Here is a 27,434-nt window from a genome sequence, read left to right on the forward strand (position 1 = left end):
GTGTTTGGTTACCAAAAACGTAAAGAGAGTCACCATTACAAACTCAGCACTGATCCACGTGTCTTGACTTGAGATGTAGTTGTATCTGTGGTTATAACAAATAACACCCCCTAGAGACAGGATTTGTTATTACCTCTCATTTTATTTCAGCTTGAACATAGAAATCTCTTTGGAGAGATGCATCTCAGGTTTCCTCTTGGGTCTGTATTTTTTGGAGGGTAATTCGTGTGACTAAGAGGACATATTTAGTCACCCGAGAAAGGTAGAATGCATAGTAGAAAGAAGCTAGGGCAAAAATACAAGCCTGGGGCATTCATCAATAAAATCAGCAATATTACAGAGCTTGGGGTGGGCAAGCATTGGATTAAGATTTAGTAGCCATGGCAGCAAGCCAGCTATCAAAATATGATTTTCTGAGCATTGAGAGACACCCAGTATGATTTGCACACCACCTTTTTCACACCAGTAGCTAGATTTCCAAGCTTTCCCTGTTTGATTGATTTTTAAGAGCCTCTCGCAGCTTGCTTTTGGATCTTCCCCTTAGAATCCAACTAGAATCCAAGAGGCTTTGGAAGGAGCAATTGCTGTATATGGACAACTGCCCAGTCAGGCTGGCTGGAAGGCAGATGGGTTAACATGCCACTATCCTCCGCTACAGAGCTAGGGTAGTTTAATGTCATTTTACCTGACATGGCTCCAGTATACAGAATTCTGTGATTTGTAGTAGGGTGAGATATTCGAGATTTTTCTCCCAGAGAGCACTCTGTTGCTGAAGTTCAGTACCGTGCAGTGCAGCGCTCTAGCACAGAATTCCGAAGAATTTCTAGCGCAGAATTCCAAAGACTTCTAGCACAGAATTCCAAAGAATTCTAGCGCAGAACTCCAAGCTGATGATGGTCAGTTGTTTCATCTATACAAGCAAGAATCCTGCTAATCTGAAGAGTCCTGATAAACTGGAGATTGTCGTGGCTGGAGAGCCTATGCGTGAGACAGAACGTCTCCTTTCGGACATGTTTTGCTTTCTATGTGGCGAAAAGGCCAACGGGAGAAGAGCTAAGCTACTCCTCTCAAAGTATTTCGTTGAGAAATGAACAAGTAATTCCTAAACAGGGCCGATATCATTCATCAAGCTATAAATTTTAGGAAACCATAGGGTGGTGCTATAACAGTTACAGGACTGTCAAGTAGTTACAACTTGATTGTGCTGAATTACCCCTGCAGTCTGCTCTGTAAAAATCAATATATACATATATATATATTTTTTTTGGGAGGCTTGGAAGGGAGAGGAGTAGAGGGTGTTGAAAAGAAACCATCATTTTAAAAAGCCCAGATTACAATAATTGTACTACTGACCAGCACATGAACACAAAACAAGTACCTGGGGGGGTGGAGGGATGAACAGACTGCTTCCCGGATACACTACTTTGAATAGGTCATGCATTTTGAATGCTTATTTAGGTGTGCATCTACAGTATATAGAATCCACGGATATAGCATTAGAAAAGGCCCTTTCATATGTTAAACCTCATTTTTTTCAGAGTCCCAGCAAAGAAACCGACTGGGCTCTTGGCAACGAAGTGTGGGCAGGCGTCTACTCTCTGAATCAATGTGTTTTAAACTTATTTTTTTACCGTTCCAGGGATCTAATTTGTTTAATGGTGCTTTTAATATTAACCTTTCTGCGTCTGCCTGCACTTTTTAAAAAAAAAAAATTCTGGTGCGCCGCCTTGTGTCCTAATTCTGGGAGAAAGCCAGGAGGGGAAGTAAAAAATAATAATCATTAAGGATATTTAACCGATGAAATGAGCGAGGAAAAGGGCAGAAGGGACGTGGACACAAGCACCTTGCGGTCATCCTCCCAGGGCCGTGCCCCCCACTGTAAAATGTGGGGAAGTGGATGTGAAAAATCAAATGACAGTTCTAAAATGGACTGCGGGAGAAAATTCCTGAAATACTCTGTTTTTAGGTCGCTTCTGATGTGACCCTGGACTGCAGGGAGATTAAAAATACACATGTTTTCCCAGCTACCTTTTGCTAAGTTACTCCAGCATCCAGTCTTTATTCATAGCGAAATCGAAAGTCTGGGGAAAAGATTTATTCCTTAGGTTGGGGTTTAACTTCTCTGTACCTAATTTGTTCAGATAGACGACGCCTCAACTTAGTACCTATGCACCTTCAGAAATGCGCAGGATTGGCCCCCTTCTGAAAGGATTTTTTTAAAAAAAATTAGGAAGTAGCTGTTGTTGCTTATAAGCAGATGGTAAGAGAAGTTTGCAACATTATGTGTTGTTTCATTATGAATCGCTGGAGCATATTAAAAAATGCAGGAGCATTATGTTATCTTGTATTAAACCAGGAAACACATCAAGAAGTGTCGGATTATTTTGTTAAAGACCCTGGATTTTTAAAACAGATCTATATAGGCATCGAGGGCATGTGAAACGACAAACAGTAATTTATCGTAGTGCTTTGAGAAATTGCACAGATTTATCCAATTCACCCAGCAGTTCTACATTTTTGCTTGAACATGGCCATGTTGAAGCCCATCAAGACTCTAGCGTTGTGAGCCCTAAAACAAAATAAAAGAAAGAAAGAAAATCCTTTTCCGTTCTACTTCTGGAGGACTCAAAATCTACATCAATCTGTTTTTAAGGTTTTGAGTTTCCTAAAAGCTCTAGGAAAACCAAGCCCGAAGCTTCCAAAAAAGCAAAGCGTTACTAAAAACCCATCATGTGGCCTCTTTGTTTGCTTTCTGTACAGTAAAAAAATGTCAATACAAAGGGAAAAATATTAAACACAAGTTAGAAAAGATGTACGTTCCTGGCAGATAGCAAAAACACGTTCTACTCCCAGCGGGACACAAAGCATCGCGTCCAGACGAAGTTTCGAAAACACAGACCGTAGTTTTTCTTTGAAATATTTGGTCCGATCGTGCTCGTTTCAGTCCAAAACCTCTTTCTTTCGCTCGCTCGTTCGTAAAATCGACACAAGGTGCTGATCCAGATTTGCGTCTAAGCAGGTTAGCCCTGCTTGTGGTCCCAGAAGCGATCCAGAAATGGTCATTCTTGACGACCTGTGGATGGATTTTGGTTTGTAGTGCATGCTGTCATTTATTTTAGTTTTTAACAAAATTAAAACTCCTTTATGTTCAGCACATCTCCGATTCCCAGGATGATGAAACCGCTGGCCGGTTCAGCGTAGGCGCCGAACCTTTCTCCCGACATATGCTTTGCAGAAAAATGAAGAAGTTGTTGCGATGGCCGGTAGCTTTGTATCAACCCGAATCACTCGTTTCAAGAAAGCAACTCGTCCTCGCCGACATTGGGCAGGTCGTTAATACTCTTAAGGTTGTCCTCGTTGCTTGGCTTCCTGCTTTGAAAGGAGATAAAAGGTGTGTTTAAAGCCAGATGTGTTGCATGTGGTCAGACGAGGGATGACACGAGAGAAAGAGAGAAGGTTGCTTACCACCGGATACAGAAGAGCGGCCGGTAGTGATTCAGTCCAGGGAAAACGCCACCCCGGCATTTACGGATTTTGCACTAAAATGGTTAATTGCTTCCCTCTAACAGCTCCCGTGTGCCGAGGAATGTTTTGATTTACACAGGGAGCCTCATGGGAGCAATGGCTGTATTAAATAAAGCTAGGACACTTTTAAAAAAATAAAGCACTCTGCATGTGCCTTAGGGCTCTGGTGTTTAAGAGAACTGTCCATGCGTTTAAGATTCCTGCCACTGGACAGCAATGCACTCCATATGCCATAAAGTGGGAGCATTGTTTTGAAGGCAGTTTTTAAGAGAATGATTTAAACCAGAAGAGGTACAAAGAGACGCCCTGCTAACAGCTACGTGCACATCTATCTCTCCGCCCATTCACCGGCTTAGCTCCCTCCTGTGTCACTAATTTGAAACAAACATCCATGCGGCACATTTCAGAAAAGGTCGAAGGCCAAAGCATTCCAGGCGCCCCCTTGGCATCATGCTTTTTTGCAGCATGCCTGCTTTTCCCCCGTTCGTAGCAAAACGGACAGACAGGTAGAATCGCATTCGTTACCTTTGAGTGACGTAATATTTCACACTTCCCGATTTGTTTTTTCTAGAAGCGCGGGTGGGCGAGGGAGAAGGAGAGGAAGAGGAGGAAGCGGAGGTAAGAACACAACGCAGAAAAAAAAAAAGAAATCGGACGAAGTCGCCCCAAGCAAGCAGAACTGCCAACAAAACCACAACATGGATCTACAAGGTGTGTTGTTGTTGTTGTTGTTGTTACATATGGTCAAGTCGGCACTGGCTTATAGTGACCCTAAGGGGGCTTTCAATGGAAGTGAGATATTTAAAGAGCAGTTTTACCAGTCTGACATCCCCACTGACCTTCAGTGGCTAAGCGAGGATTCGAACGCAGGCCCTCAGGGTCCTAATCCATCACTCTATCCACTACACCACACTGGGTAGCCTACAAGCTGTGTCCTACATTTATTTATTTAATTTAAAGCCCTTTTACCCTGCCTTTCCCCTTAGAAAAAGAACTCAAAGCGGCTTACAGTATTTAAGGACAACACTGAAGAACAAAACAATGAGTAGATGAAGGTGATGTACCTCATTAAAAGGCAAGATTTAAGGCTAAAAACACTGAAATCTTGAAAAGGAACAACAAAATACCCCTCTCCTTGAATTCCGAAGCTTTTACTTTGTAGGTAGTGTTAAAAATCATGGCTTTCATTAATTTTTTTTAAAACAAATACAGGTTTCTATCCCTCATGGTATAAAACAAAAGCTTGGAAATGTTCCTAAGTCACGCCAACTGTCTTCCTGTGTGAAATCCACGCCCTAGAACATCCTGCCACAGCGGCACACTGGAGGGCAAAGCGCAGCATTTTAGAGATCATACGACAACTCCCCGTCAACCCTCACCAGCACAGCCAGTGGTGAGGCGTGGAGGGGAGGTTTCGTGAGCAACATCTGGAGGGCCTCCCTGTCCCACCCCCTGCAACAGACATCAATCTCCAACACTCTGCCAGGGAAATCCCTTCACCATCACTGCCAAGAATCCTCTAGCTAGTTTCCAAGGGCTTCCCTCCCTTCCACTTCCTGTCCCAAATTCTCTACCTGTTGAACGCCTTAGGTTTAGCTTTGTAGCCTCGGAGACACTTACGTCAACCGGCTGCCCGGGGTAGAGGCGGGCTTCTCCTCTCTTCTGCTCCCGTCAAAGGGGTTCCCGAAAGATCGTTTCCTGATCATAGATTTTACCAGGATCTATAAGGGAAGAAAGGAATCACTGCCTTCCGTTATTACTTATTTTTGATTATTAGAGAGGGCCGTCTGTGAGAAAGGATAACTATATCCCTTCTTCAAGGGGCTTAGGGTGAAGGAGAAGAGGCAGAAGGGGAAGAAAAAGGGAGAGACAGAAATATGGAGGGTTTCCGAAATGGCCCCACGAACCCTCGCTCACCGCCAATTGTTCCCCACGTGGATTTTTAACGTAACAGTCCAGAATCCTGAAGTGGCACCTCTAAGAGAGCCATAGTCGTTTATTTTATGCAGGCACCTTTAATATCAGGGAGCACTTAAAAACACAGACATCCCCCCCTTCCAAAGTCTTAGGTACTATGGTTTAATTAAATAGGTTTGAAACCAGTTCGTGTTGTGTAGATGTGCTCCTGAAACGCTCTAGATCAGCGCCCAAGGTCGGGAACCACGGTTCTAGACTGCCATTTAGGCCAGCCTATCCCAAACACACCGAGCCCCCCCCCACGCGCACTCTGGGTGTCGCTCACCACTGTGGCCAAGCTGGGGATGTGCTTGACCGAATTTTCGACTTCTTCTTCCGTCACCTCGATAAGGGTGCAGTTCTCGTCCTCCGTGGGCAGGGGCTCTGCTCCGTTCTTGGTGACCCAAGGGTGCACCTTGATGGGGAGAACGGACAAAAGACAGAGATTTAAGAAGCAACAGAGTCCGTTTTAACAGGAATTGCGGTGGGTGGGTGGCAGCTTCCTCTTAACCTGGAATATGAGAAATGTCAAAACAGAGGAAGTCCCCTTGTGGATTTGTGGCTAAAAATAAAACTTGGACCATTGCGTCATTTGGGTGGGTGGAGAAAAAGAATCCGACATTAATCCAGCCACCGTACTGCCAGCGGAGGCCCCATCTGAGGTGCTGAGATACACACCACAGTAATGTCTAGATGGGCGTTCCTGCACTACGTTCCCCATGGGGCAGCTTCGACATACATGCCCCCACCTTGCTAAGAAACCAGTATGGTCAGAGGAAGCCCTTCCAATGGTATACTCTCCAGGATCCAGTTTGCTAGAATTTATTTTTAATGGATTTTAATCCTTTGGTAAGATGATTTAAGAAGATTTTGACCTGAGAGAACCCTAGACCTATTCAATTAATACATAAATATGCTTCTGTTTCTTTTGTCAGGTTCCTTTAAATAGCCTGATTGTGTTCTCCCGGCAGCTTTATCGTTCTTATCTCTTCCACTATATATAAAGGCTCATCGTATAGCGGAAGAAATAAGAAAGATAAGGCTTCCAGGAGAACACAACCAGACTATTTAAAGGAACCTGAAACAGAAGCATTTGGAAAAGGTTAGAATCCTGCACTTCAGGAGAGGCTTAGAACTGATACAGTACCTTAATTTCTGGGACGGTGATCCTGGTTTCTGGGTTTTTGTCCAGCATCTGCGTAATCAGCTCCTTCAGTTCATCTGAAATGTCCGGCCTAGGGTGACGATTAAAAAGGGAAACCGAGAAAAGCAAGACTGAAATGATCCATTTTGTGTCTTGAAGCTACCTTGGTCTCTCTAGCGATGGGGGAAATGCTCTCTTGCGGCCCATGTTGGAATTCGAGACGGTTCAGGGATTCGTGCCGGTTCGTTTATCGGCCGAACGGGTGCTTGGCGCTTCCCACCCTGCTCCACCTCCTCTGGCGGGCACCCAATCGGAGGCAGCGCCCTAAACAGAGGAGGCGGGACCTGTTCGGCTTATAAACAAAGTAGCACCCACTGCCGAATCGGAGGTTCGCTTCCACCTCTAAAATGCCGGACCCTGAGCCTCTTTGTGCAGGATCAGGCCAATTTCCCCCTTTCCATTTCTCTTGGTCCGGGAGGAGGGCTGAGAAACTCACCACAGTCTAAAAGGCAATCAATGGTTGTGGGCAGTTCACTGTTTCTGTAGATCCACTTAACAATATTCTTAATGTTATTACTATTCTATTAAACTCACTGGTCTGGAAATTCCAGCGTCTGGCTCTTGATTTTGCTGTGTAAACTCAGAATCCGCTCATCCATGAAAGGGCACTAGAAGGGGAAAAAATTCATCAAGATGGTATCAAATCACACAAAATTTTGAGCCCATTTTATCAGGTGTTTCTCCCAATTGCATTAAGTTTCTCTCACTTGTACGTCAAGGGAATCTGCATTTATTTAACGTATAAGGCCTATATATGGATCAGCTGGATTCCTGCCCTGAAATGCACAGATGTTATCTTGAGCCTGGTTTTTAAGCATTAAAAATGTGTTTACATTTATTTTCCCTTCTAGCTCAAATCCAGTTGGTGCTCCCGAGCAGAGTTAGACCCATTGAACCAAATATCTGTAAGTCAAAAATTCAGCAACTTCCGTTGATTCTATGGGATTTCTCTAGTTGAGATTAGCAAGTGGATGTAGGCTTCTGTTCTCCGGTTGCCCAATACTTAACCAGAAATGTGATTAAAACCAAGAGATTAACTTACAAAACAACAGAAGAGAAATAAAGCAATCTGGTATAGTAGAGAAGTAGCTAGCCTAACTCCCCTTTACCAGGAAAACGGCTACACAAAAAGGTCCTGATTCAGATGCCCGCCCACCTCAATTAATTTAGTGCGTCTGATTACCTGTCCGAAGAGGAAACAGTAGAGCGTTATCCCCATTGCCCAGACATCCACAGCCTTGGAAAGATGAGGGAAGGAGGGGAAAGAGAAATTAGATGCACCAATTTTTCCAAAATTTGCTATATTTCTTATTTTGAGTGGTTCAAACAATTCAGTTATCACTACCTGTTTGCTAAGGACACATCCAGTCCTTCTCTCTCTCCCTCTCAACACAGAATTATAGAACTAGAAAAGATCACAAGTTCCAGCTAGTTCAAACACCTATACACACCTTTCCGGAAAATATTTTCCTGGTTTCTGAAAGGGTCTCTGGAGCCATGAATGCTGGTGTGCCCACTGTGTTGGTGAGCAAGGCGTCCGTCCCTTTAAACTCGTTGCTCACTCCAAAATCTGCTATTTTGATGTGACCGTCTTCCCCGACTAAGAGGTTGGAAGGCTTAATATCCCTGTGGATGATCTTTTGATAGTGCACTGTGTAGAAAAGACAACAGTCAGATGCAAACTTTGAAATCAATGAAGGATCAGGCCTTCATCTCCATTTGGGGCTTAGTCTGCAAAAATTAGGATGATGCTGCTAAATATGGAGGCTGGGAATAGGAATTCCTGGAAGCAGAACATATAATGGAGATAATAATAGCTCCAGAAATATCTGCTCCCTATTTGCTCCCCCCCCCCATTTTTCTAAACACCCCAGAACGGAACTCACAGTATTCAATGCCTTTAATTAGGTCTTGTAAGTAGAACCGAGCCTGGTCTTCAGTAAGAGGTTTAAGGTTTGGCACTTCCATCACAGGCCTGCAGGGGGCAAGACACAGAGAAGTTGAGTTGCTGAGTGGACAGATGTAATCCCGCCTTCTGGCCAGAGGGGTCACTAGAGTGTAAGCGAGCAGATCTCTTCCCTTTGGCAGGGAGGTGAAGGCGGGACAATCCGGGATGGAGAAAAGCAGGGCAGTTTTATCAATTTATAATTATTTATTTATGGTCTTTCATTTTTCATTTCCCAAGGACTGCCAAAACAAGACACAGATTTAAAAATAACAATGCATGTCCCGATACCATTGACTAGATTTTATTCACACACACCCACTCTACATGTCAGGTTGTTTCATAACACACACAGTGTGTTACTCGTTCTGCATAAATTGCTAAAAGCAAGAACAGAAAGCCACCTTACCCTTTCTTCACAAGTTCAAACACTGAAACACAAAAGAGAAAGACAAGAGGAGATTACATTATGAGGAGAAACCTCTGGAAGAGAGAAAATCAACTATCTTGATTTTAATAATCTGTTGGAGGACTTGAGTTAAATAATTGGATGGCACAGACAGGGCTACCAGGATGAAGTGGACAGTTCGATTTGGCTTAGCAAACATCGTGAAGTCAAAAAGCACACTTTCACTCTGAATTTATTCCCCAGCCTTAGATACGTAACTTCTTTATTCCCTGGTTGTGGCAGGGAGACGATGAGATAGATCAACTGACTTGACAAAGATCATGCAGTCAGTCAGGGGCAGAGAGGGTGAGCAGCTACAAGAAACTAACAGCTAAGTTTCTAATACAAATAGAATAACCATCGCCATTGTCATCTTAGAAATGCAGAGCTAGAAGGGACCTTATAGATCATCAAGACTGGCCCCTGTCAGGAAGGCCCGGCAAGGACTTGAACTGCCAACTTCTGTCAGTTAGAGGCGTCAACCCCTGAGCTGTCCAGCGGTTCTACCTGAGCCACAGCACTAAGAGAAGAAAACAGCACCGGGGATAGCAAGCGAAAGGATTGTGTTATACTTTAAAATCAATTCATCTGTATAGGCCCTTTTGACAGAAAATGAAAAAGGCACTTGAAACAAACACCAGAAGGTGCACCAGGGGAGGGAATACAGAAATATTCTCCAATATCTATTTTTGTCTTCCTTCCACCTGGACCTGCCTGCTTGGGTAGGCAGGAGGCTCAAGATGCAGGCTCAAGATGATGAAGCCCCGTGTAAGGCTTAACAAAGGAAGGGACAGCGTCGGAACCAGCCGTGGCGAACAGAGGTGTGCTCTCATTATTGTAAGGCTGTCTGGGATCCAAAATTTTGCACTCCAGATTTTTTTTAAAATGTTATCCAACGATGCAAAAGATACGTTGGCTTCTCGCTTCCCCCCACATGGGGCAGCCACAGATTCACCCCTCTTGTGTCCAGGAAACCACCGGGCTCTGCCCTGTCCTGCTCCAATGGGAAGTGAAGTCATGTCATATTGTGGATGTAGAAAGGAAGTTACTTTCGGTGAGAGGGGAGTCCCTGAAGCTGTACTTTGAAAAAAAAATCATTTCCCCAGGCTCTGCTTTTTCAATACTTTTCATGGAAAGTGGGTGCAAAAAAGGGTTGTTTACCCATGTATAAGTGGTCCTCGCTGGGGTCATCGAGCACCTGAAAATGAAGCAGAGGAAGGAAGGAAGGAAGGAAGGAAGGAAGGAAGGAAGGAAGAAAGGAAGGGGATGAGGAGAAGGAAGAAAGGAAGAAAAGGGAGGGATGAGGAGAAGGAAGGAAGGAAGGAAGGAAGGAAGGAAGGAAGGAAGGAAGGAAGGAAGGAAAGGGAGGGATGAGGAGAAGGAAGAAAGGAAGGGGTTGGATGAGGATACGGAAGGAAGGAAGGAAGGAAGGAAGGAAGGGGAGGGATGAGGAGAAGGAAGGAAGGAAGAAAAGGGAGGGATGAGGAGAAGGAAGGAAGGAAGGAAGGAAGGAAGGAAGGAAGGAAGGAAGGGGAGGGATGAGGAGAAGGAAGAAAGGAAGAAAAGGGAGGGATGAGGAGAAGGAAGGAAGGAAGGAAGGAAGGAAAGGGAGGGATGAGGAGAAGGAAGGAAGGAAGGAAGGAAGGAAGGAAGGAAGGAAGGAAGGAAGGAAGGGGAGGGATGAGGAGAAGGAAGGAAGGAAGGGGAGGGATGAGGAGAAGGAAGGAAGGAAAGAGAAGGGAGAGAAGGAGGGAGGGAGGAAGGAAATGATGGATAGAAGGGAGGGAGGGAGAGAGAGAGAGAGAAAGAGAGAGAGAAAGGAATATATGAATAAACAGGAGCACAGCTAACTGGACACATACCAGATTCACCTAGATTCCCGTAACAAAACCTATTGTAAAATAACCTCACAGGAGACTACTGTATTACAATCCCCATAAATCCATGGATTGCCCAACCGTGCCCAGAAGCCATGTTTCCATTTCAGTCTTGGTTAAGAAGGCCCAGCATCTAACCCTCACAACTGCAGAAGGAAGCAGGGCCTTGGAAAGGAGGTTTATTAAGGGTGATGGATGGGGAGGGCAGCCAGGTGAGAACGATGCCTCCTCCTGACTCTCTCTGATCCCCGTTCTCCTGTCGCCACCCTGCTTTGCCCTTCCTGGTCCTCGTTCCCAACATTTTGGGTGTCCGAATCCGCAACGCTGAACTCGGATCTTCTTTGCGTTCTCCAAGTTCAGGCGGGGGCTTCTTCGGCGTGGGTGGGCGGCTGCCATCACAAAACTTCAGGGACAGCGGATTCACATCAATTCGGAGGCAGTTCGTCCACAAATATCAGCCGCCACCCGTCCTTGGGTTTATCCCAAGTGCATTCAGTGGAACTGGTATGGATGTCTTCTTTTGTGGAGATCTACAAGTGGCCACCCCACCCACCTCACACCATGCGAGGTGACCATGTCTAATGCCCAGTCTCTTTCCTCTTCCACCTCTAGACAAACAGCCAACCCAACGGTCATTCCGGGACCAACATCTGACCCCCTACTTTATACCCACAAATCTTTGCACGGCAGGTGCCCACCTCCACCAACTTCACCACGTTTGGGTGGTCAAGCTTTTTCAAGATGGCGATCTCTTGGTAGACCTGCTCAATGGGCCCTTTGGGTTGGCAGAAGCCTTCGGGAGGGGGCTTGGCACCCCGAGGGGGTGGCCGGCCTGTTCAAGAGAATACAGAGAGAAAGGAGAGGATGAAACTTTACTGTTACAAAGGCCAAAACCAACTTCTAAGGCAGGAGAGAGGAAAGAGCCATCTCAGCCCAAGATCTGAGAGAGAGATGCTGCCGGCCAGAGTCGACCATACTGGGCCGGATGGGTGAAAAGACTCTTACCTAGTAGGATGCCCCTTCTAAACATGAAACGAAACCAGTCCACCTTTTCTGGCTCCCCACCGAGGGTTTGTCTGTTCACTCATTTGAAATTCCTCCCCATCATCGTTCGTTAGGACTAACTCAAACGAGTCGGATGCCTGGAGTGTACGTGTGTACAATTGGCAACCTTCCCTATGAGTTAAATTGTATATAGTGGTGCCTCGCTAGACGATGATAATCCCTTCCACTGAAATCGCTGTTTAGCGAAATCATTGTCTAGCAAAAAGTATTTCCCCATTGGAATGCATTGAAACCTGTTTAATGCGTTCCAATGGGGAAGAATTGTTGTTGTCTAGCGAAGATCAACCATAGGAAAGCCGCTTTGCGAACCGCCGATCAGCTGTTTAAACCGCTGTCTTGCAAAGCTTAGGTCCCAAAAACAGTTGTTTTGCGAGCACAGAGGGAGCTGTCAAAATCGTCGTCTAGCGAAGATCGGTTTGCGAAGCAGGGACCAAACATTGTCCAGTGAAATTCCCCCATAGGAATCACTGTTTTGCGAATCCCTATAGCGATTGCAAAAAGCCAATGTCTAGCGAAAAAACTGTCATGCGAGGTAACTGTCTAGCGAGGCACCCCTGTATTGGCCTGACCCATAAGACTGGAAATCACATGAGCGCCTTTCGCTGTCTTGAACACGAAGAATATAAAAGCAATTGACTAAGTCACTGTTTGACGCTCTTTTCCGACAACCAGAATCTGCTGCCTGGGGCAGCTGCTTCCTTCTGCCCAATGTGCGGGTCAAGCCTTGGCCGTCCGCCCACCAGCCCACCTGGGCAGCCTGGCTGGGGGGGGGTTCCCTGTCCTCCACTCCAAACCCTTCGGAAAGTCTCCTTCTCACTTACGTGGGAAACCCGCTTGCCTCATCAGCTTCTTTTTAGAAAGCACTTTCATTGCCTGCGAGACAAAAGGAGCATAAACGTGATGAGCCAGGGCGCAGGGTGGGGTCAGAATTAAAAGCGCCAAGTTGTTGCCACGTTGGTTCTGAGACTTAGCCAAACAAAATCAATTAAACACACAGACACACACACTCACACACACACAAATACATGGCCTTGGCATTGCAAACAGAAAAGAACTAAACTCTTTCTTTCTTCCTTGTGGGAAGGAGGAACCACAATTCTGACAACAGAAGGCATACTTAAAAAGTTAGATCTCCACTTTGCCACTTTTCAAAGCCGCCGTTAAGAACTTTTATTTGTAAAAGGGGGGAAAAGACAGGAGGAGAGACAATAAGCCGCTGGCTTATTTTAGTTGTTTTGCTGTTCTCTTATTGTCATTATAGTTCCCTGTTTATTTTATTTTTTCAGATTTATAGTGCAATCTGCCACGGAAAGGTTTTCACACTGAAGGGCAAGGTGTGTGTTCGAATAGACAAATATATGACAAGACACAACCTGGGACTCTGTAACCCATAACCGTACAGTTAAACTATTCAAAACTGACTTCAAGAATTGAATCACCAGGATGCTGAATTGCCATAGTGTCTGAATGTATGCTGTTATGTGGGGTCTTGTGGGGTTTTAGGTTTTAACCTATAAAATGCCCAGAGCTGTAGTTACACCAATTAGGGCAGTGTATGAACTGCTGGATAGCTCAGTGGTTCAGACAGGTTGGGAGTTCGATTCCCCACTGGGCCTTCTTAAGAGGTGCTGGACTGGATGATCCAGAGGTTCCCTTCCAGCCTCTACAGTTCCAAAATTATGACTAGAAATATTATGATCAATCAATCAATCAATCAATCAATCAATCAATCAATCAATCAATCAATCAATCAATCAATCAATCAATCAAAGAAATACCGTATTTTTCTGTATATAAGACATTCCCATGTATAAGACCCCCTCTTTTCTAACCTAAAGTAAAGAAACCTAAGTGGGGCTTAGCAAATGTAGGGGGGAAGGGATCAAAGCACTGCAGGATCGCTTTGATCCCTGCTTTCCCCTCCACTTGTGTTTGTTCCCTCCTCAGCTTAATTCTGTGTATAAGACAACCCTCAATTTTTAGTCTAAAGATTTTAGACAAAAGTATAGTGTTATACATGGAAAAATACGGTAGATATACCGTGGGTTTCTCCAGTGCTACATCTAGTTTGTTGCTGCACAGGATCGGAGCCCAGCTCTCTCCATTATCTTCACCCAGCAGTGTAATCCTCCTCGCCCTCCTCCTCTTGATTGAAAAAACTGTCATGCTTCCCACTGCTACTACCTGGTCCAACACACCGTGGCCCCGAATCTGTTACTCACATAGTAGGTGTTGTCGTTCTCATTGTAGGCCAGCTTCACAACTCCATAGGAGCCCTGTGGAGACGGGATGGGCGTGTGTGAAATGAGCGAAAATAACCGACGGGGCCAAAATGGCCCACGGCCGTTTTGTTGACCGCCTGCCGCTGACGGTGTCAAGAAATTTCTGTATCCGAAGGCCACGAGGATACAAACCAGCCTGGGACTTCCGTTTCCATGGAGGCATCATCACAACTCTGGCTTCAACACACCAGCGTCAAGCTCACCATGTTAAATACCTACGTTGTATAAGCTTACCTTCCCAATTTCGTCTTTCAGGGTATATTGATTGAGCTGCACACAGTCCTAGAAAATGAGAGAAAGTTTGGGGCACAGATTATAAACGTAGGTTAGGTTTTAAGTGACCACAGGAACCCCCCCCCCGGTCAGAAGCGGATTCAAGTGCGCCAACAGGAAAACGACAGAAACATGCCCGGATAGTAAACCATAGTCTTGGGAAATAAAACATTAGCTCCTATCATCGTATTTTATAGCCACTTGTGGGTAAAGTAAACCATCCTCAGCTGTGAATGATAGCTTCGGGGTTTTATGAGCAGAAAGCGAAGGAGATGATGGCAGGACACTACAGGTGTAACAGTGAAAGAAATGGGATTAAACAAGCAGTAAAAGTCAAGTCTTCTTTATCAGCGTCAGACGGGGCAGCCCCGTTAATGGGGAGGAAGCAACTGGTTTTATGATGTTTTAAGTTTTATGGCCTATTCTCCGCTCAAAACGGAACTTGGACACGAATCAGAAACGAAGAGTCGTCCGAGGGTTCCCGACTCCCGTGTTTTTTTTTTCTGCTATGACACAGCTCTCCGTTATTCATAAGCATGTTTAATCCATTGAATCCGTTCAATTACATGTGAGTAACAGGAGCTTGAAATAAATCAGCAAAAAGGGGCAATCGGATTCCGGAGAAAGGAGCTATCCCATAATAGAGGCTAAAAGGATCTCTCTGTCTATCTGAGCGCCATGAATAAACTGAATTTCAACACCCACAAGCCTGTTTGAAGCACCCAGCCTGTTTGAAGCACCCAGATGTGGAATCAGTATCCACAGATTCACTTAACTGCTGCCTGAGAATACTAAATTTTAAAAAATCCCAGAAATACACATTTACAGTGGTGCCTTGCATAACGAGCGCACCGTTTAACGACAAATCCGCATAGCGATCTATTTTTTGAGATCGCTAATGAGATCGCATTGCGATGTTTTAATGGGTAAAACATCGCATTGCGATGATCAGTAAGCGTTTCGCTTACCAATCTTCGCATTGCAATGTTTCTAAAACAGCTGATCGGCGGTTCCAGAATGGCCACCGGGTGCCCAAAATGGCCGCCACAACCATTTTCGCACGATTTCCTCACTTACCGAGGCGGCAAAAATGGCGGCGCTATGGAGGATCTTCGCATAACGGTGAGTTTTCACCCCATAGGAACACATTAAACGAAGTTTAATGCGTTTCTATGGGGTTTTCCCGCCCGCATTGCGATGTTTCCGGATAGCGACGATTAATCTGGAACGGATTAACGTCACTATGCGGGGCACCACTGTATATGTATTTCCACTGTGTATTTACCAGAACTGGCCACTAAAGGGAGCTAGAAACCAATGTTCGTATAGTGTCCCCTACTTCCGAGTTTTGTAGCATCCACGGGACGGGGGGGGGGGCTTGGTGCCAAGGAATACTGTGCTCCAACTGTACGCATTGATTTTGGGATTGAAAATATTCACACACGGATTTCAGCAAGCTTCATGTTTCATGCACTCGATGCGTTAAATGTTCACTTCCCATAGAAGGATGTGCGGAAAAGCAAGTCATCTAATCAGGACACCTGAATAGTTTAACTGAGATGCCCAGTCGAACCATCTTGGGGGGGGGGTGTTACCCAGATCAGCCGCCTTTTCAAGCTACAGCGTCTCCAATTAGACATTAGGAGCCTCTGTGAAATCACCTCTTCTTTCAATGCCTGCTTCCCGGCCCCAAACCTGAACAGAGACAAGTCTAAAAGAGAATGATAGAGGGTAGGGTGCCTGAGAAAACGGTATCCGGTGGGTTATTTCCCCCCCCCCAAAAAAACTGAAAAAACAAAAACACCAATTTTCAAGCTCTGATCAAAGTAGATCATTTAAAAAAAAAAGACCACTGTTCCAAATTCTGGATAATTCTGTAGCCAAAGGCGTTCTTTCTCCTCACGCTCCCCCCCGCCAGCAGATTTTTCTCCTTCCCTTCACACCCCAATTTCCCATCTGCTGAGTAAAGCAGAGAGCTTTCACGCCAGAAGCCGAGCGGCAGCATTAGCATAAGTGCCTCTTGCTTTCTAATACATAATTGAGAAAGCGCGGGGGCGGACGCCGCGGTACCACCCACCTCTGTTTTTAATGAGCCTCTGTCGTTACAGATCTTGTGATTCCCACCCGGGAAGAGAGGGATCTGTTTCCTCTCCATTTATATTTTCTTCCCCTTCTTTTCCACCACGACCCACCTCTCCGTCCCCAGGCCGGCCCCATCTCTTCCCCTAAAACAGAAACAAGTCAAGAGGGGTTCATTAAACCCGAAGGTCCAGGTTGGCACCGCCAAACCCGTCGGGCAAACGAAGCCACCCGTGAGCAAGCCACGGAAACAGGGGAAGAGCTGCCCGTCCATCAAAACAAATACACAAACTCCTTGCAGGGTCGTCGCACCCCATCCCATTTCCCTCCTTTTAGATCACTCAAGGATAGGGGAACGTATGGCTCGGGACTCAGGTTGATTTTTTGCTCCCACCTGCAACGGCAGGTTGAAAAAAGAAAAAACAAAACCCACTACCCCCAAATGCCCCCTTTGGACTCCCTGAAGCATTCAGCCTTAGGTGATTTTGTAATGAAACCGGGTACACAGTGGAATTTTATGCCACACACCTTTGTTTCATGGAAGTGTTCAGGAGTGTCCGTGATCTGAAAACAGGACCGCCAGGGAAGGACCATGAGCGATCTTGTTGGATTTGCAGAAACACACACACAAATACACACAGACACAGTAGAAGCACCGTATCCACAGAGGATTGGCTTCAAGCTCCTCCGTGGATACTGAAAAATGTGGATTATAGCAAACGCTATTATAATAGCACACATAATACACTGCATGGTCCCTGGCTCCCCCTAGTGGCCAGTTCTCATAACTTTATGGTCAGAAATATATATTTTTAAATATCTTTTTTAATATTTTCAAACCATGGATAAGTGAATTGGCAGATACTGGTCCCGCGGATAAGGGCCCCCCCACTGTATATAATAAAATGACTTACCTGAAGCCCTGTGATAGATACTCTGTGTGATTCTATGGTTGGTCTGCGGGGCAAACGGGGTGACGAGTGAGGAGACGTGACAGGGGAATAAGGGAGAGATGGGTAAATGTAACGTCCGTTGATGCCCGCGTTTGCGCCAGGCGACTGGACGGACTGAGACCTTTCCTGGAGGGAAAGCTTGCGACTCGAAAGGTTCAGTTTGATTCGGGGTTCCCTCGTCTCTCTCGGGGAAGTGTCCAGAGGCTCTTCGAGGAAACCTTTTCCTCCAGATTCGAGGGCTACCGGCAGATCCTCGCAGGCTTCCATGGGCTCCTCCTGACCCATATCCTCCGGTGGGACCTCGTCAGGTCCGGAAGGCGCGTCGCACGCCGACACCGCGACGAAGGAATCCATCCTGCCGAAGCAGCGCAGGTTCAGGGCCGGCAAGCCGTCCGGGGGAGCCTCCTGCCACTTGCCAAAGGGCTCGTCCTCGTAAAGAAGGAGACTTTTGGCCACAGACCCACGAGAGACGCATGTTGTCATGATGGGCCGGCCGGCTTCATCCCCATGGTGCAGCGGTCCGCTTTGCCCGACCTGGTGCAAGAACAGAGGGGGAAAAACATTAAAGCGTTGGATCCGTTCACCATTTTTCGTGCGGCATTTGTTTGATCCTTTTCAACCGTTGGCATACATACTGTTTTTAGCTTTTTAAATACAGTATTGTCTTTTAACAGTCCGAGCTTCCTTGGGTCCTTGTTAAGGAGAAATATGGCACAAAAACAATTTAAATAAATATGTTTATGACACTGTTCCTTCTTCAGGGAATCACAGCAGTTTGGAGATTGATGTGTTTTGGAGACAGGGTAACTGTAAGCTTTCTCGGTGGGACCAGAGTCGCTGCTATCTGTCCGGTGGACAGTGACACTTTCAGGCACCTCATCGTACGCTTCGTATAACTGTGTTTTAGCAAGGGTGGATTGTGTAGGTTAACAAAAAGGGAACCCACAGGAACATTTTTTGTTACTCTTCCCATTTAGGAAGGTCAGAAACAGCACAGCTAACAGAAAAGACTTAACCGGTTTCATTACTGGTTAGAGATTTTAAAAATCTAACGCACGTGCATTAATGTCAACCCAGGAAAAGTCTGTTTCCTTAATGTTGCATTGCATTCGTGTCTGAAAACCCCTCGGGCCAACGAAGGCATTAAAAAAGTGGGTTGACTGCCATTCCGGGAAAGTACCTTGTTTTGATCCTGTCTCCTTGGAAAAGGGTTCTTTACTGGGTTTCATCACCAGCTGTTCTGTGACACAGTTCCTAGCGATGCATCCCGTAGCAAAACCTCCAGTCTCTTTGACAAATATTTACATTTATTTAAAATATTTTTACATCACCTTTCTCCTTAAAAGGACCCGATGTGGACGTGCCGTTTTGCTCAAAGGCCGCCCCAGCCTCCCTTTAAAGCTGAAACAAACTCATCCCCTTAAGCAGATGCCTCGAGAAAACAACTATGACCGATCGCTTTTCCTTGCAACAGCTTCTTGGAACCGAAGATGACAATAGGAATAAAAGAAAGGCAATGATCGGGGCCAAAAAAGCCCTCCAGAAGTCAAAACCGGCCATGCCCACGCGCGTCATACCTTCCAATGATGCCTCTTTAACAGGCAGAGTTTATTTAAAATGCCACTCCGTGTGCCAAAGGACTTGGATGCCTCCGTCCTGGGCTCATGCGTTTCCCTTCCTCGGGTCGTGAAGCAGGCGTTTCCAAAGTTTAGAAGTTTCCAGTGTCACTGTGACTAAATGGTTCCTGTATGCATTCCTTCTTCCAGAGCTGGCGGAACGGGAGGATGAGATTTTCCAGAAGCTTTCTGCCAATTGAAAAAAATAAAAATAAAGAAAATCTCACGCTCTGCGATTCCGCGCCCCTCCATTTCCTATGTTAACGGGAATAAATTACTGGGATTGAACTAGGGTGTACCCCCATGTGTCTTGTTGCTTTCCACACTTTGGAGTGCACAACTTTGTGCGTTTGCACACACACATTGTAAAACTCGTTATATTGCAGCGTCCCGTGCACTAGTAGACACAAAACCGAAGTATGTGAATAAGCAATGTTATGTTAGGATCCACCACCCCCACCATCCCAAATTAAAGAATGTGCTACGGGGCAAATACCTGATCAGACCCTTTCAATGTAGAAGGAAATCTAGACTGAAAGGCTAGAGCATTAGAGTAGAAGCATTTAGTGCTCCCATAAAATCCTATACACTGCCCTGAGTAAATCTATAACGCTGTTTATGCCACTGGCTCATCACGGCTCCTGTAACCGCATCTATAATGGACAAATGCTTCCCTGCTGCCAGTTCCTTAAAAGTGCACTTTAGAGCTGAATTCCAGAAAGGCATTTAACACTGGCAGTACACGCAGCAGTAGCAGATGGCCCCGAAGGAAAGTTTCCCCGTTTACTTTAGGGTATTCGTTTTAGGAACTCTGCCAACTGTTGCATATAAATAGTTCTCCCATGGACGGGGAATGGTGCCCACCGTGTGGCACCCCAGCCGGTCTTTATTAACCCCTACCCTCCACCAAAGCCCACATCAGAAAAAGCACACCAGAAAAGGATGCGAATTAATTATCAGGGGGTCGGGGAGGGAGAAGAAGTGAAAAGAGTCAGAGTAGCAGCAGAAAGGAAAAGGCTGGAAAGCATAAATAAATAAATAAATAAATAAATAAATAAATAAATAAATAAATAAATAAATAAATAAATGGCAGTAGTTGAAGCCTACGTGGAGAGTGCTCTGAAGATGGCGATTTTGGGAAAAGATGTGTTTTCCACATGTACATAATACAGGCTGAAAGCTGCTAAAACATCATCCCAACAGTTTGTAGGATAAACTCAGGAAGGCTAGCTGGATTTAGATTGTTCCTAAACCATCTGCTTTGCGGAAATCTACACAAGCATCCAGGTCTATCCATGGGTGAGCAACACTCAAGAATCGTTGTGGGTCCCTGTGCCTTTTAGTTAAAAGCTTCCCGCTTGCAGAAAAGGTCTTAATTCTTTTATAACTCGCTCCTGAGTGTTGCTGGGGTACTAGTGCAGATTACCTTCTTGACTGTCTATCAAATTTTATTCCCATGCATGAGCTGTGTTTTTAAGTATTCCATCATAGCCTCAGCCCAGAGTCCTAGGGAAAAGTATTATTAACTTATTTTAAATCTGAAGTGGGGAGGGAAAACAATTTTTAATGTCTTTCCTTCCTCCTGTGGGAAAATAAACTAACCAGGGTGCAAACAAGAGACGCTTCTGGGGGGCTGTTAAGGAGCGATTAATCACGGATCCTCCAGATCAACTGAACAGGAGGCCATAAGGTATGGATTTAGTGACGAGGTATGGATTATTTTTTCTTCCTGTTTAAGGTTTGCTTGCAATTTCTTTTTTAGTTGCAGCAAAGGTATTTAATTTGTGATTTATACCCTGTCTTTCCGAGTACAAATTTCATAGCCATTAATTAGCACCTGATGAATGCAATCTGCAGGCAATTAAACTCTTTTCAGATTAAGCATGCACATTAAACAGTGAGAAGCCGGGGCCAAAAATACTGAGGTTAGCGTATTAAGAACGATCAGGGGCAAAGTTAAGTGGCTCAAACATGTTGCAAAAAAAGCTGCTTCAAGGAACTGGGACTTGTGATTTTTTAGACTGTACTGCAGGGGAGACCATCGATTTCTCAAATACAAGACGAGTAACTGTCACCATTAGCCAAGTGACAGATGGTCAGACTTGTTGCAGGCGAACGTATGCTCGGGGAATAATTCAGAGAGTCAATAATTAAATACTGGGAGGTGCACATTTATTTCCACATGTACAACCACTGTTTCAAGAGATGCCCCTGTTACAATTTCACTTCCACAGCTTTCTCAGTTTCCCAGTACAGCCATTGAACACAGGGAGTTGATGTTGTCCGGATTTTTAAAAAATCAATAAATATACAAAGGAGAACAAGTTAATGAAAACTTGAGGGATCTGTGCAGAGAGAGGTGGAATGTAGAACCCAGGGAATTCCACCACGAAACCTGTCATTAAGGGCACATGCCAAAACCCTGGGGGGTGGATCTACCTTTTAAACACCCCTGTACCTGTTACATGGAGACTCTTAGCCTTGAAGCCAAGACCTGTGTACTGAGGACAAGGAGTCCCGATGTAAAAGCAGTTGGGGCTCCTGTACCTTTAGTTGTTAACTACCTGCTGGAATTCCCTCTTTTGTACAGATATTAAATGTCCAGGAGTTTTCATTGAGCTGCTGCAGCTGAGATTTCCCCCCCCCTGTACATATGTGTACGTGTTTGTGTGTGTGCATGTGTGTATATCATGAAGGACAGCGTTCCGAGGCAGACAAGTCTAGAATTCGAAGTGCGTGATTTTACCCCACTGAACGGGCTTGTCTGTGTTAAGGGGTCCCTCCTGTGCTTGATGAGGAGCCAAGATCACAGCAACAAAACCACAGGACGAAGGGGAGGGGCGGAAATGAAGAACAGCAGTGTGGCAACAACGGGCCTTGACAATATCACACAAGCCGCATGGATTTTTTAGCAACGGTTAAACTACAGTCAGCTCAAAGGAATGCAGAGAATCTGCAGAGATAAGAACCTGCAAGGGAAGGGGAGGGGAGGAGGAGATAAAAACAAGAGAAGAACAAGGACAAAAAAGGGAGAAATCAACTGGAGAAAGAAAGTACAGGAAGCTTCCCTTTTGAAGGCCTTTTTGTTTGTCAGTGAGAGAGAATGAGTTTATTTGTTTCCTTTTCTACTTATCAGCTTTCCCACAGCCCCAAAACACAAGATCATTCTCTTCCTTGAGCCCAAATCTTCTTTACGAGGAGTGAAAACCAGCTATTCTGCTCACCGTCCTCCCACACACTGAGCAGTTAAATCCATGCGAATCCAGATAACAGGTTCCACTGAAACATAATGGCACAAAGCCCGTCTTTTCTTTGAGGCCCGGCCTGCACCAGCCAACAGCCACCTGAAACCTCCAGAAATCGAACCTCTACGCATAAAAGTGAGCTAAAACGAACGGGAGCGAAAGAGGATCGCTGGAGGGCAAGAGCAGAAAAGGTGCCAGTAAAGTAGCAATCGGTGGAGGGAGGACAGACCAAAATGTGAGATCTCATAATTAACTTATGGAACTCATTGCCACAAGATGTTGACCATCATGATTAGGCTTGCCTACGTTTACCACAAAGTGGAATCTCATGGCAAGGGGTAGGCACGATATACCAGGAACAAATGGAATTCTGACACCCTGGTTCCGTTCATCCTAGGTTCTGGAAAGATGACATCAAGCCATCTGGATCCCACCCAGCCAGGCAGAGCATGAAACATTATCAAGAAATGCTTCATTCATGCATAAACGACCTTCTTTCACAGATCTTGTTCGATGCACATGTCTATACACACCCACACATATGCCTTCACTTGGATTTCTGCATTGAGCAGGAATGGTATAGAAAGACCTTGACGGACTCAAGGTCTTTATATGCCATTTCAAACTCGCTTATGCTATGAACTTGGTTCAACAATTACAAGCATTCATTAGCCTGGGGCTGACTCCATGGTCTTAAGACTACCCATTGTTATATTGATTGGGGATATATACTGAGATGCATCACATTGTCTTCAGAAAGACATTTTGAGGGCCGCAAGGAGAAATCCAGCTCTTCGGGCATAAGAAAAAAGAGGTCCATTCTCTCTCTCTGTCTTTTCCAGTGTTCATGATTTCCAAATGTTCCGTTGTGTTCATGGCACGGCCTTGTCACATCAAGTATGGCCTCTGCACACAAATTTCAGATTTTGTCTGATAGGGTACCTGCAGCCAAATCTACCTGCAGGGAGAAACCTAACACATCAGGGAGAATTTTAATTTGCTTTTATTCTGGGGCTTTTATGAGCAATTTTATGAGAAGGAAATTAGAACAGAAGCGTGAGGTAGAAATTAGGTCTTGCATTTTTCACCTTGAGATAAATACCTTGGGCGCCTAAATTAAATTAGCAGCTATGCCATGAACAATTAAAGAGAGAGACTTTCTCTATATTAATCCATGCAAATAATCAAGTCATGCGCACAAATTTTAGCAATTTTTTTTTGTGGGGTGGAGCTGGTATGAAACCACCTCCTTCATCTTGTAAGACCTCCATAAATCATAGTGTTGCTTTGTAACTTGATGTAAAAATTCAGCAGTTCAACCAAACGCATGCACGGCACAGCGGCTGCGGACGCCAACGTCAGAGGCACAGTTACAACTGCAAATGGAGAAGATGGCAGCCCAAGATCACCAACCAGAGTTTTGTTCGCTTTGCATTTTCTCTCCTGACCAAAATAAACCCAACCCCCCAGACACAAGGCGGCTGCACTCCAGGGAAAATAAACACACCTTTAAATTACAGCTCTCCTTCGTAAACCATAAAGTTCCACTCATCGGCCGAGTCTCAACATGACAGCAGCACAAAGCCGGCTGAGATGAACAGCACACATAACAGGCATTCTGGCACTGGAATATCCTTTTAACCACTGTAATATCGCTGTATTACCATTTGTGGGGTTAAGGAGGTGGGCAGAAGGAAAAAAAGGATCAGGAGGCACTCTAAGTACGTCCTCGTCTGCCAAAAGATGCCGGAAGATAACCTGGTCTTAGTGGGAGACGGTACATGATGCTTCCCAAAGAACATGGACATTGAAGGATGATCAGTTATTACTAATTGTTACAGTATGAAAATCTGACACCGTTATCTAGACTCCTTGGATGCCCATGGAAAGTTTAAAAAAAAACCTCACCCTTAAAAGAGAGGCAGTCTTAGAGAAGTCTTGGGATGTCTGCACCACTAAGAAAGTATTTTTTTCTTTTCTTCTTGACTCCCCCACAAAAGTCCAGCATGTCATGAATAAAACCCGTTAACCCTTCAACCTTCTCCCCCCCCCCCAGTGGATCTCTCACCAGATCCTTGCTTCTTTGGGTTCATTCACTTCTTCCCAGCCACACACACACACACACACACCACAAAAGCTACAACTGCATTTTCCATGACTGAGATGCAGACACCAAGCCTCTGGTAGAACTGCAACGAAACTTTGTTTTGGGAATGCTCGGTATTGGAGAAGGAGCTGATCCTCCATTATTCTCTGCCTCGTTGGGAAAGAGGATAGTTTTTTTTAAAAAGCACAGGACATGAAAAGTGATGGGGAAGTAAAATCTTTTTAAAAAATGGTAAGGCAGGGAAATGCATGACCTCGTGTCCCACATTCCCAACTGGACCGTCATCTCTAGACCGCTTAGGGCTGAAGCAGTAACATGCCCCCATGAATTTTGGGCTGAGGCACCCCTCCCCACTTCTGAGAGGTCCATCATCCACCCCTTGTTCTGTCTATGCAATAGGGCCAGCCCTGCTTTGCTATTAAAGACCAGATGCTCTGATGAAGGTCCAATCTGGTACATCCAACATGTTTTTAAATCTGGAAAAAATGCAGTATATAGACATTTAAGGCAAACCCGACCCCACCGTCTTGCCTGAGAGAGGTCTAGATTTGAGCTAGACACTAAAATCAAGGTCTTTCTCCTCTCCATCCATCCCATCTCTTTTGGAGGGGGGGGAATATCATCCTCTCCCGGGCAGCCTTGGGCTGGCTTCCCTGGCAGGCAGCATCCCACACCGGGAACCCAACCGAGCCCTGTTTTTAAAATCCCTCCCAGTCCGATCCACCAGAACCAGGCGGGAGGGGTAGGATTGGTTTTTTTTGGGGGGGGGGGAGAGAAGAGAAGCATCTCATTGAAAAGGAGACATTAAAAAATAAAAGAGTGAGCGCAGGCAGCCATCCTTCCCACCCTCTCCTGTCAGCTCTTACCTGGCCGGTGCCTCATCCTAGGAGAGAGGAGGCATCATCCTCCCCCCCCATCCCAGGCGCTCCATTGCGCTCCCAGCATCAGCCGCTGCCCACCCGTTTCCAAGTGCCCCAGATGTTGGCGGCAGCGGCGCCCTGATTGGCTGGACCCGGCCGCCGAAGCAAGAGGGGGAGTCGCTGATTGGCTGGGACGCACAGCCGAGCCCGGCGCTGACTGGTCCAGATGTGGAGGCTGTAGTTAGGCCGCCCCCCCCCGCCTCCTCTCTCTTCTCTCCCCCCTCCCCTCCGGCTTGCTTTCCTTTTTCTGTTTTTTTCCCCCTCCCTTTTCTCCTCCTCCTTTCTTTCAATTTGCTGCCAAGGGAAGAAGGGGGGGGGGAGGTTGTCGAGGCAGGCCAGCCAGGCAGGGATCCCAGCCCCCCCCCCCTCCGGGCAAGCCCTACAGTAAGATGATGGACAATAAGCCCAGAGATTATGATGGAGGATTAAGTCCTTATCATCATAACCACAGGACAAAATGTGAAATGCAACCTGTGCACTTTAAAAGCCACGCATGCTGTCGCGCCCCCCCCCCCGGCTCCAGGCCTTTTGGGACCAACAACCAGACAAGGTAGGGCACCGTGAGCTTCTCGTAGGAGGCGAGGAAAGATTCCTTTGCTATGTTAGGGGGAAGCATCCCATTGATAAGGAGGGAGACTCGACCGCAGCCATCCTTTCCACCTGGCACCTCTTCTGTCAGGTAACAGGTGGGCACCTCCTGCATCCCTCTATCCAGGATCTCCCATCTAAAGTCCCACCAACAGCCTCAGCCACTGCTCAGCCTGCCCATCTAAGCATCCCGGACGCAGGCCGCTGCACTCCCGGGCAGGAGGTAGGGTATTAATATAAATAATAAACATCTCGTAATAAGGACTGGCTTACACTGCAACACGGGTAGTGCCAGTATGGTATACAGTATTCGTCCGTTTTATCACTAGGAGAAGCTTACCTCTAATCTCATCATAAGGACATTTTTAAGTTTCAGTCCAAAAGCCAACTCCAGGAGAAAATCGTTAATGGGTGTGGGTGCAGCTTGGAGAGGACCGGATGTATGGTTTTGGATTTGCACTCGGAACCACCAGGCGGGTTGGGGAAATCTGGGCATGTTAGGCTATAAAAGTGAATTTTCCAGAATCTAATCAGAACATAACCCAAGCAAAAGTAATTCGAATAGCTCCTGGTTGGTCCACATCCTATTATTCTCTGTGGCTTGGGGCAGAGATTGTTTTTTTTTTAAAAAGCATCATATATATATATATCACTCTCTGTCCCTCTTTCTCTCCCTCACACACAGATAGACAGGCAGCACTATATAAAGAAACAATGATAAAACACAGTGTTCTTTTTGCAAACCCTTTTGCCCACGGCTGCCAAAAAGACAGGAAGGCAGTCGATGGCTGAAAAAAAGGATGGGAAAGGCAGGCGAAGGAGACGTGCCACCAGCAACCCCATGGAAAGGCCGTTGCCCCCCCCCCCCACTCGCCAAGGGGTAGCATCTAGGAAAGGGTGAATCTCAGCAAACCATCCCCTTCATTGGCAAAGATCAAACTCAACCGTGCAGCTCAAGAGGAACTCCTGTGCATGTCACCTCAAGTGTAACACCCCACACCATCTCCTAGCTGGGACTTGCTTTCCAGTAAATATGCTTAACGTTGTAGCCCGCCATCACAAGTGGCATCGAAAAGGCTCTGTGTGTCCTGGCGAAAGGGTAAGTGGAGCAAACAATTATTTTCTGCTTTGCCTTCCCAAAACTTCAGATGTTGGCAACTACTTTTAGAAGTCATTGCAAAAATTCAAAGGGAGTCCTACGAATATCATCGAGTCCAAGCCCTTTCGAGGAAGCACAGTGGGGGAATCAAACTCCCAACCACTGGCTCCAAAGCCACAGACCTGAATCACGGAGCAATCCAGCAGTTACGGTATGGACGTTGCATCATATTACAGGCCATACACTCTTTTA

General features: G+C 45.8%; 2 protein-coding genes across 9 annotated transcripts in view; one reads left to right on the plus strand and one right to left on the minus strand.

Annotated features, from left to right (window-relative positions):
* GPN3 (GPN-loop GTPase 3) overlaps positions 1–27,434 on the plus strand; it is a 184,093-nt gene that overhangs the window by 155,988 nt on the left and 671 nt on the right. The gene's annotated exons all lie outside the window — the stretch shown is intronic.
* CAMKK2 (calcium/calmodulin dependent protein kinase kinase 2) lies at positions 123–25,573 on the minus strand. 8 transcript variants are annotated; one of them, XM_078381772.1, is made up of 18 exons: positions 25,442–25,573; positions 19,185–19,412; positions 17,569–18,141; positions 14,537–14,584; positions 14,243–14,296; positions 12,842–12,893; positions 11,654–11,787; positions 10,240–10,276; positions 9,040–9,061; positions 8,572–8,660; positions 8,137–8,336; positions 7,869–7,922; positions 7,220–7,293; positions 6,629–6,716; positions 5,768–5,896; positions 5,146–5,246; positions 4,051–4,092; positions 123–3,369 (listed from the first exon to the last, which is right to left on the minus strand). In XM_078381772.1, the coding sequence occupies exons 3-18, from the start codon at positions 18,088–18,090 to the stop codon at positions 3,294–3,296; spliced, it is 1,722 nt and encodes a 573-aa protein (XP_078237898.1). In that variant the 5' UTR covers positions 18,091–18,141; positions 19,185–19,412; positions 25,442–25,573; the 3' UTR covers positions 123–3,293. The 8 variants fall into 8 exon arrangements, with proteins under 8 accessions (XP_078237898.1, XP_072839596.2, XP_078237897.1 ...); XM_072983495.2 differs by having other exon boundaries at positions 123–3,372; XM_078381771.1 differs by lacking the exon at positions 25,442–25,573 and adding an exon at positions 23,976–24,075 and having other exon boundaries at positions 123–3,372.

Source organism: Pogona vitticeps, chromosome 14 (assembly GCF_051106095.1).
Source record: "Pogona vitticeps strain Pit_001003342236 chromosome 14, PviZW2.1, whole genome shotgun sequence".
NCBI classification, from domain to species: Eukaryota; Metazoa; Chordata; class Lepidosauria; order Squamata; family Agamidae; genus Pogona; species Pogona vitticeps.

Bases quoted from the DNA above. Each gene is read 5' to 3' on its own strand.
- CAMKK2 (XM_072983495.2), bottom strand. From the start codon at position 18,090: ATGACAACATGCGTCTCTCGTGGGTCTGTGGCCAAAAGTCTCCTTCTT. The intron at 6,717-7,219 runs GTGAGTTTAATA...TCGTCACCCTAG, and splicing joins ACGCTGGAATTTCCAGACCA to GCCGGACATTTCAGATGAAC. The intron at 5,247-5,767 runs GTGAGCGACACC...CTTCCCTTATAG, and splicing joins TCCCCAGCTTGGCCACAGTG to ATCCTGGTAAAATCTATGAT.